The sequence below is a fragment of the Dermatophagoides pteronyssinus genome, unplaced genomic scaffold (genome assembly GCF_027571235.1).
Source record: "Dermatophagoides pteronyssinus isolate colony J.1.1.1.1 unplaced genomic scaffold, Derpt_VIB-CSIC_2022.12 sq0010, whole genome shotgun sequence".
NCBI lineage: Eukaryota > Metazoa > Arthropoda > Arachnida > Sarcoptiformes > Pyroglyphidae > Dermatophagoides > Dermatophagoides pteronyssinus.
The window spans coordinates 826987-837089 of NW_027461534.1; the positions used below are offsets into that span (position 1 = coordinate 826987).

General features: G+C 26.9%; 2 protein-coding genes across 4 annotated transcripts; both read left to right on the plus strand.

Moving 5' to 3' along the window:
• Window positions 1-1391: 1391 nt before the first annotated feature.
• On the plus strand, window positions 1392-4385 carry LOC113794385 (alpha-(1,6)-fucosyltransferase-like). Of its 3 annotated transcripts, none has more exons than XM_027344508.2 (3): window positions 1392-3451; window positions 3521-3873; window positions 4025-4385. In XM_027344508.2, the coding sequence occupies exons 1-3, from the start codon at window positions 2062-2064 to the stop codon at window positions 4280-4282; spliced, it is 2001 nt and encodes a 666-aa protein (XP_027200309.2). In that variant the 5' UTR covers window positions 1392-2061; the 3' UTR covers window positions 4283-4385. The 3 variants fall into 3 exon arrangements, with proteins under 3 accessions (XP_027200309.2, XP_075677518.1, XP_027200307.2); XM_075821403.1 differs by having other exon boundaries at window positions 1397-1811; window positions 1888-3873; XM_027344506.2 differs by having other exon boundaries at window positions 1397-3873.
• A 32-nt stretch (window positions 4386-4417) lies between these two features.
• Blos2 (biogenesis of lysosome-related organelles complex 1 subunit 2) lies at window positions 4418-8488 on the plus strand. The gene is made up of 3 exons (XM_027344509.2): window positions 4418-4738; window positions 4900-5124; window positions 8101-8488. Exons 1-3 carry the CDS (start codon window positions 4555-4557, stop codon window positions 8175-8177), a joined length of 486 nt encoding a protein of 161 aa, XP_027200310.2. The 5' UTR covers window positions 4418-4554; the 3' UTR covers window positions 8178-8488.
• Window positions 8489-10103: the final 1615 nt, after the last annotated feature.

Genomic DNA, 10103 nt, shown 5'->3' on the forward strand with positions numbered 1-10103 from the left:
TAATAAAAAAAAGAAGGAATGAAAAAGTTTCAAAGTATTCTTTTTTTTGGGGGGATATAACGAATGTTAATCAACGAATGAAAAAAATAACAATATGAAAAAAAGAAGAAGACCAAGACTGACTTGATTCAACAGAATATTCTAACACTAGTAAAGTAACTCAATATTGATGAATATTACTGCGTTTTTTTCGTATTATCATCCAGTTATTGAATGTAATAAAGTTTTGTTCCATTTTTGAATCAAAACAAAGTGGTAAAGATCTTAAAGATTTTTTCGCGAAAAGAAAAGAAAACTTAAAAATAAAGTCAAATTCAATGAATTTAATTTATTTCAATCCCATTATCTTTTTTTACTTTTGTTTGATTCACTTCTAGCATCATCTCTCTTTTAGTAAAATTCGTTCATTTTGATTGACAAAAAAAAATTCAATTGATTCGTTCATCCATTCATTCATTCAACGTTTTATAGAATTTTTTTTTGATTCAGTAATTTTTTTCTTCCTGAAGAATATTTTTTTTTGTTTTTGTTTTTCCGTTTTGTTTGTTATCTGAAAAAAAAGTTTTTATGTAAACCCTGTGTGTGTGTATGCACATTTAAGCTTGTTTGCATGCAAAAAGAAAAATTCCATCAAATTCTGATTGAATGGGGGGGATGAGTGAGAAAAAAGAGTGAAAAAGAAAAAAATCCGAATAATTTTATGTTGTTAACCCCGTATATGTGTGTGTACTTGATCATCCATTTAATCATAAGGAAATGAAAAAAAAGGAAAGATTGAAAAAACAAACTAACATCACATTTGTCAGAATTTATTTTTTCACATCGATTATCATCATCGTCATCGATGTATTGACATTGTAAAAAATAATAAATCGCATCAACACACACAAACAGAAACATCCACATACATACATAACACACACACACGAAAACATTGTCAAATGATTTTATCCCAAAGAATGATCAAAGCAAACATTGAAAATTGAACAACATACAACAAAAACATACAACAATCAATCCTTAGCCAAAAGAAGAGAAAATAAAACGATGATCATTCGATATCCGTTTTGGTTGTTGTTATTATGATACATTGAAAAGATAGAAAAAAAAGGCCATCAAATATTTGTCTTTTTTTTCGTCACCAATATTGTTTCAATGACAATAGCTTTATTCGAATCGAAAATATGTGATCAATATATTTGTGTGTAAAAGTCGATTCGGGTGAACAGCAAAAAGCATTTTAAAACAGGATTGATATATTCACACTATGATTTTGATTTAGAGATTTATTTATTTATTTTAGTTGGATCATTACAGGGAAATGTCATTGGATTATGTATTCGTGGCAATAAGTGTTTTGCCCTAATAAATTTCAAAAAACAAATTATTAAAATATCATTGAATTGACAGTGTTCGTTTCATCATAATCATCATCATTATTCTACCTTGTTGATGGTTTTGTTTTTCAAACAGTCTGTAAAGAAAACTTTAACTTTTTTTTCATTATAAATACAATTTCAATTGGTAAAACCAACAAAACTATAAAGCTAAACTTATAATCCAATTTCAATTTAATTCAATTGGTTTTTTGTTTGTTTGTTTTTTTTTATTTTCATTTTGGTTGTTTTTGTCGTTTTTTTTGCTGCTGCTGTTTATTGTCAAGTGTGGTTGTCATTATTGTTATTGTATTTCTATCAACAACAACAACAAAAACAAAAAGTTTATTTCTTAGCATAATCAATTTTCTGTTCCTGAATTCCTGTTTCCGATTCACTTGCCCCTCGCTCAGTTTTTTTGTCGTTTTTTGTTAAGTCAGTTATTGACATAAATGTTTTCGAATGTTTTTTAATGAATGTTGTAATGTTATACGATTTTTTTTTGTTTTAGATTCAGGATTTTTATTTCTCAAAGTTCTCGAATCTTTTAAAGAAAATCTTCGAAAAGTTCGAAACTAATTGAAAAAAAATATGATTGAAAACTTTGTAAATTAACAAAGATTATATGAATAAATAGACAAAAACAAAAGACAAACAAAAGCAAAAAATCCATTCCATTTTGATTATGGATCGATATTTAAGAAATAATAATAATAATAATAATCAATATGGTGGTCATCGTTTTTATATGGCCATAATTTTTCTAAATCTATTAATGTGTACAATTGTATATTATATTACAATAACATCATTTTGTCGTATTATTGATGAACAACATTTATCGAAATCATTATTAATGTTAGAACAACAACAGCAAAGCAAATTTAAACAACATTTAAAATCGGATAATAATCTCGATTACACTACTGGTCAACATTTATCTCGATTATCAAATTATGTACAGATTTCAAGTTATTTGAAAACTAATCTAGATGTTTTTTATGATTATTTTGAACAACAACAACAACAAAAGCAGCAACAACAGAAGAAGAATTTCGATCAAAAACAGTCATCATCAGTATTAAATTATTATGATAAAAGTATCAGAATAAATAAGGAAAAAATTTTTATAAACGATTGGTATCATATGATGTATGCGTTGATTGAACGATTGGATAATTTTGATCATGATCATGTTGGTGATGGTAATAAACATTTATATTGGCAACAACAACAACAAAATAAATTGAAAGATTTAATCTGGAACAAAATTGATCAATTACAAAATCCTAAAAAATATTTGTTGATGAAAATGGATGTCAATAACAGTAACAACAACAATAATAATAATAAATCTTTTGATGAAATCAAACAAAATAACAATATCGATAATAAAAACAAGAAAATTCAATTGCCACATGAGAAAACAACAACAAACGACTGTAAATCGATAAACAAACTAATATGTGATTCATATAAAGTTTGTGGATTCGGTTGTTCAATACATCATATAGCCTATTGTTTGATTGCTGCATTAGCATTAAATAGAACATTAATTCTATCTGATACAAATGGAATTTTTGGACATTTTATTTCAAGCAAACTTAAATCACCATTTAATTTCTATGATCATCATCAACAACTATTCAAATCGATCAATTCAATTTGTGATGTTAGTGAATTACCAGATGAAGAAAAACCTTGGTTGTCGAATGCAGTAGACATTAATATAGTAATCAATCAGAAATTCGAAACAATTTCTAAACAAAAAAGTAACGAGGATGATGATGATGACAAGATTGAATCCATCTATTTACCAATAATTGAAAATTTGGATAAAAAGGCAAAGTTTCGTCCATTGGCTATACCCGAACAATTACGTACAAAATTGGAACAAATAACTCGATTTCCATTTGTTGTATTTTTAGGTTCAATTTTAAGTTATATATTACGTATGAATAATGAATTTGAACAAAAATTTCGACAATATCAAAAACGAATTAAATTCCGTACAAATGATGATGATATAATTATTGGAATACATGTTCGTCGTACAGATAAATTACGTTGGGAAGGTAAATATCATTCATTAAGTGATTATATGAAAATTGTTCAAAGAATTTATGATCGTATCGATGTACAAGATGCTATAACTGGGAAAAAAATGGAAAAACGTGAACGTAAAGTTTATCTAGCTACCGATGATATTAATGTTTGGCAAAAAGAAGTTCCCGAATATATACGAAAAGGTTATCGTTTTTTAGGCGATTCAAAAATAACAAAATCTGCATCCGTAAATAATCGTTTTTCATTAGATTCATTTGAAGGTTTTATTATCGATGTATTATCATTAAGCTATACGGATTATCTAGTCTGTACATTTAGTTCACAAGTTTGTCGTTTAGCATATGAATTAATGCAAGTACAACGAACAAATGGTCGTGATATGTCAACACATTTTTATTCACTTGATGATGTTTATTATTTTGGTGGTCAGGTAATGATGAACATTCTATATATTTCAATGACAGCTGATTTTTTTTTGATTCTATTCGAACGATTTTTATCATTTTCTTCCGTATTTTTTTTCTACATTGTTAAAAAGCTTTTTCGTTTTGTTTTTTACTTTATATTTTATTTGCATTTAGATTTCTCATCGAATGGAATCGATAATGGCCAATCATAATATTGACGTTCATAATAATGATCCAAATATCAGTATCAATAAACAACATCAATTCAATGTTGGTGACAGTTTAGGTATTGAACAAAATTTACATAATGGTTATTATGTTGGTGATCTTCATGAAACAAAAACGAATCGAAGATTACATAATTCACTTTCATATCCAATATTCAAAGTGATTGAAAAAATTGATTCCACATCATTCAAAGCTTTTGAATAAATTTTATACATTTTTTTTTTTTGTTGAAATTTTAAGCAACAAAAAAACAGAATCAGAATTCGTTCGAAACTGTTTTTATCAATCGATAAAAGATGGCGCGTTTGTTGAATTGATTTTCAGTCCGCGGATCATATTGTTCGGTTTTTTTGTTTTGTTTTGTTTACATTTTATCATCACACACGAATTTGGGTGGATTTTCATTTTGATTTTTGTTGCCAAATTCTGGTGTCCCAGATTCTTTTGATGATTCATATCGTTTGTTTTATTGTTTAATGATGAATCAACAACAACAAGAACAACCAACAAATGAAACAAATGTCAATGATCAGCAATTACCTATCGATGTTGGCATTGAAGCAACAACATTACCGTTATATGATTCCAAAAAACAGCTAATTAATTGTAGCGAAGAATTGTTTAAAAATATTAAAAATTATATTACATCCGAAATTGAATGTAAGCATTTTTTGTTTGAATTTGTCAGTGTTCTAATTTCATCGACAAAATGAAATCTATGTATTGCACATGGATGTTGTTGTTTCATTGTAAACTCGAACTAAATTTCATTTTGTTTTTGTTTTTTTAAATTTGTCTTTTGTTTTTTTTCTTCAAAATAGTAACATTAGAAGATTATAAACTATTGGAAACGATGAACAATTGTACAATGGAAAAATTTCAAGGAATGACACAAATTGCTCAACAAATACAAGAAGAAAATCGTGATCTTAATAATCGTTATCAACAACTATTACCAAAATTAGAGATAATTGATAAATTAGATCGTAAAGTTACACGATTAGAAACGATGGCCTATGCTATCGATGCCTATTCCAAACGATTAGGTATGTTTTTTGTTCACACCGAACCGATATATTTTGATCAATCAATTAATCAATTCTGTAAAAAATAACAAAATTTCGACTGAAGCGAATCAATCTTTTAATATTTTTTCCAAAAAATTTATTCACGTTCAAAGAAAATTTACATATTACTCTCTTCCTTGTGTGAACATTCACACGCGCCTTAAAAGAAAATTAATTCTTGAAAAATTATTCTTTCGTATGGAAAACTTTTTTGCTTTTTTCCATATAACCTCGTCATCATCATCAACATTAACATCATTTATAAATGATATCGCCTTCATCATCAGGAATTATCATCTTTTGAACATCACATAGAATCATCTTTCGTTCATAACATACAATTTGCAAGGATTTGAATGAATGAATGAAAAAGTTTTCCAACAAAAAAAGAAAAACAAATGTGTAAAAGATTAAGAGAGGGGACAAATACGGCTGCGGTGGCGGCCTCAAAATTAGCATCTTTACAAAAACAGCAACATTATTATTAGTCGAATATATATGGAAAGCTAAATGGAAAATTTAAATTTAATTTTATTTGTTTCGTTTTTTGACTAAAAATATCCTCAATTCTAAAATATAGCAATGATGAATGAGAATATTCTTATTAATAACAAATAGAAATACACACAACATTCAACACCCACACGCCTTGTTGGTGTGTGTTGGTTGGTTGGTTATTCGGTCGAATCATTTGGATCAACATTTATTTTTTTTTTTAATATGACTAATCGTGTATTGCAAAAAGAGAATGTGTGAAAATGTTTCATACTTTATAAACGTGATGACATGTAAAATGAAAAATTATTTAAGCAAAATAACCATTGGAAAGATTTTTGAATCGAATAAGAAAAAATCGGCTTTTATTTTCTTCCATCATTATTGCCTTTTTATATATTTCTTAATTCTTAAAAAAAAATTTATCCATTGAATTTTGATTGATAATGGCTCACTTATGATGTTGGTTGGGTCAACTCAAAGTTCACATCATCATATAACCAATGTGTAATTGATACTAAAGTGAATGAAGAAGATAAATAGATTGAAAATGATATGAATTTAAAGTCTTTTTTTTCCCTCCTCATTACCCACTAAAAACAGTTATCTATTTTTAAAATGAAAATATAAACTTAGAATCAGACTTGGAAAAAAAGGGGATTTTTCTACACTAAACTAAAACTTTGAATGATGAAAAAGTTAAAGTTATTCGTGTAAAAACACATATAACGAATAGAACAAGCAAGGGCTTAGGGCAGCAATAATGTTTGGGAGGTTATATTAAAGTAGTAAAAAAAAGAGAATATTCTCTAAAGACGGCTGAGGTGACGAATCTTTTCGTTTTTTGATGTTGATCATAGCAACAAACATGGCATAGAATGAATAAGTTTGAATTTATTTTTATTTTCTGTTTTCTTTCTCTCACATTACATTCATATTTATATCCATGGAAATATCTTGATTTTCAATGATTTTTTGATTACATTCGCATAGTTTTTTTTTGTAGCCAAAGAATCGTAAAGTTTTTTTTTTGTTCATTTGACATAGTTATTGGCATGGTCGTCGATGGTTATACATTAAATTTATACACTTTGGTAATCTTGTTTCGGTGTTTTGTTTTTCGAATGAATTAACGGGAAAACAAAGTGTTAGATGTGTGTGTGAGAGAGAAAAAAACCTTACATGGCATGTCGAAAACATTCTAATATATTCTGTACGCCCCAAATATAAGTGAATGATGAGTTTAGACGACGACGACGACGATGTCATCGTCATCTTCGTTTGTGTTGTAGTGTTGATGATATCGCAAAGACGAAACAAAGTTATTAGCCGGATAATTTTTTTTCGGTTTTCGTTTTTCGTTTCACCACAATAAACAAAAATAAATAAACGAAACCGATTACGTTTTGGTTTTTCGTTTCGCATATTGCCCAAAATTGATTGATGATCATATTTTCATATAACAGGCATTTGAATTCATTTTGCAATTCATTGATTTAAATTTTCGGGAATATTCTTCTTCTTGATGTATGTCATTAGCCTATCATTAAATGCTAATGGACTTTAGATTTTTTAAAACTTTTTTTTTTGCTCCAAAATGTCATCATCATCATCATCATCATCGTTTGTCTTTTTGTCGAGTTTTCCAGCATGATGATGATGGCAAATAAAAAACAATATCTTTGATTCTAATCTAATCTCAATGAATGTCGGCCGTACGTGTTATTTTTGCATGTTTTTCTCTCTATCTCTTTTACTTTCAACCGATTTTCAATTAAATCAATGTGACCTGTATGATTGAAAAAAAATTCATCAGCTAAAGAATGTTATAAACATAGTGTCCATTCTTATGCAAATTCTATGTCCAACAAGATTAATTTGTTTTTTTTTATTGGTTCGCATTTGTTGAATCAAAACAAATTCCTTGAACACAACATTGTTCATTTTCTCTCACTTTCATAATTAATTAGATTTTTTTCATTTCGTTTAGCAAAACACGTAGACAAACTTTTGTATGGTAAACACATGTAGACATAATAGAGAGAAAACAAAATGATTTGTATTCGCTATTTGCGGCTTTTGAATGTGTTTTATGCGAATCAAGCAAACAAACAAATTGAAATGGAAAAATGAATGAATGATGTTTATGATGAACCGAAAAAAGGATTTGTAAATGTAATTTGTTGGTGAGATTATTATGTGAGAATTAAATATAAACATTATGTAATTCATTTTGAATATGAAAATCATTTTTCTTTCATTCTTTCTCTTTTTTTCTTTTTATATGACTGAATTAATAATAATTTCTTTTTTTGCTACATTTTCATTTTTTCTTTTTGTTTTGTTTTCATCACTATATGATTATCAATATTGTCGATTCATTTGGATTGGAAATAATGGAAAAATTAAAACAATCTTCCCGTCTGGAACACCAAACATGATTTTTCTTTTTGGCCATAGAAAAACAATATAAATTATTGGAGAAAGGGTTAAACGATCATCACCAACAACAACAACAAAATCAACAATCAAATTAGCTAAATCAGCAACAAATTAAATCCAAAAAAAAAAGAAAAGAATCAACACTCATTAATCATCGATTGATTGACATGGTTTGAAATTTTTTTTTTCTATTGTTAAGTCAATTTTTCATCAACATCATTATCAATTGTAAATCGATGAATCATATACACATTTAAAATAATGAACTGTAAATCTTTCAATCGATGAACAAACAAACAAACAAACAAAAATAATTCATTCAGAATATTTTCTAAGAATAAAATTCTTTTCAACCCGTTCGTCACTGTTCAACAAAAAAAAAAAAAAAAAAAAAATGAATTTCTTTCACACAACAACAACACAAGTTTGATTTATGAATTTGTAAAATTGTAAATTCAAAAAAAAATTTCCTTATGTCTCGATTGTATGTTTCAACAACAACAACAACAAAAATTGTTTTTCAAATTCAGTTTTTGATTCTATCATGTTATTTCTTATAAATTATATTAATGTGAACATTTTTTTTCTTGTTATTTATTAATAAATTCAGGTTTTTTTAAGAAAAAACTTTTTTTTTCAATTGAATTCTGGCCAATTCATTTTGCGAACAATTTCAACCATTTTCGAATGTTGAAATTTATTAAATCAATTAATGCCGATTACATCATCAATGAAATCGATATACAAAATCAACTTGTTCCATTAGGATTTTTATCATATTGCTGTTGTTGATTAAAAGACCGAAAATTATGAACATTTTCTGACAGCAGAACATTTTTTTAAAAAAATATTTAAAAAGCAAATAAAAAAATGTTTACATTTTTTTTCGTTTACCATAATAAATATTTTTGTAAAAAAAAAGAGTTTACTTAATCAATACAATATGGACTAATTTGTTTTTTCCACTATGGTAATCAATTTTTCATTTAAAAAAATCCAATCCATCCGATATGATGGTGTGCGTGTTTGCTTGCACATCATCATCACCATTCCATAGAATCAAGATGATCATTTTTTTTTGCAAAATTCTGGTAAATATTTACATATATCGACCAATTTGTGATTTTTTTTTTGCCTCACTAAAGAATTTCACGCCATTCTATCGACAGAATATTTTATTCTGGTTATTTCTGCAACATGGATATTTATGATGAAAAGATGATCACATTCAATCAAGGTTGTATTTTTTTCTCCAGAATTTTCGTTTTGTTTTACAGAAATTTAAAACTTTTAATTTATTATTATTAAATTGTAATCAATCAAATGGCAAAAAAACAAACATTCAATTTTTTTTTTACTTTACGTTATTTTTGTCACTGTATTTTATTATCAACAACTTTTACGTATATGCAACGTCGTATAGGTAAATGGACTCAATATTAAAAAATTGCCATCATCATCATCGTCATTGCAATTTTGATCGATGGTAATATGTCAATGAAATGGGAAAAAAATAATGTGAACGAACGTGATCTAGAATTTTAAATGCTGGTGTATATCAAAAAATATATAATTCAAAATGAGAATCAATTCCGAGGATATTATGGAAAATTTCTCGTTTAAATTTCATTCAAGTTTTAATCGTCATCGTTTTTTTGTTTTGTTTTGTTTTGTTTGGAACTCTTTTTTTTTCGTTCATAAAAAACAACAAAAACAAAAGAATAATAAAATTTACAACAAAAACAAAAACAACAAAACATAATGGCCATTATCATTGGCCATGAACATATAATCATCATTATAAAAAACAAACAAACATCATTTAGTTTCAAAATGATCTTAATTTGTTTGTTTGGAAGAATAACAAGCATTATGAACACATAATACAAATTAACATTGAGGGTATTTAAAACAACACATATAGCCACACACTATTTTTAAATCATTCCAAGGTGGTCTTTTTTTTTCATAATTTTTTTTTTGTTTCTGTCTCATTGACAAAATTCTAGTTGATTCCGGTT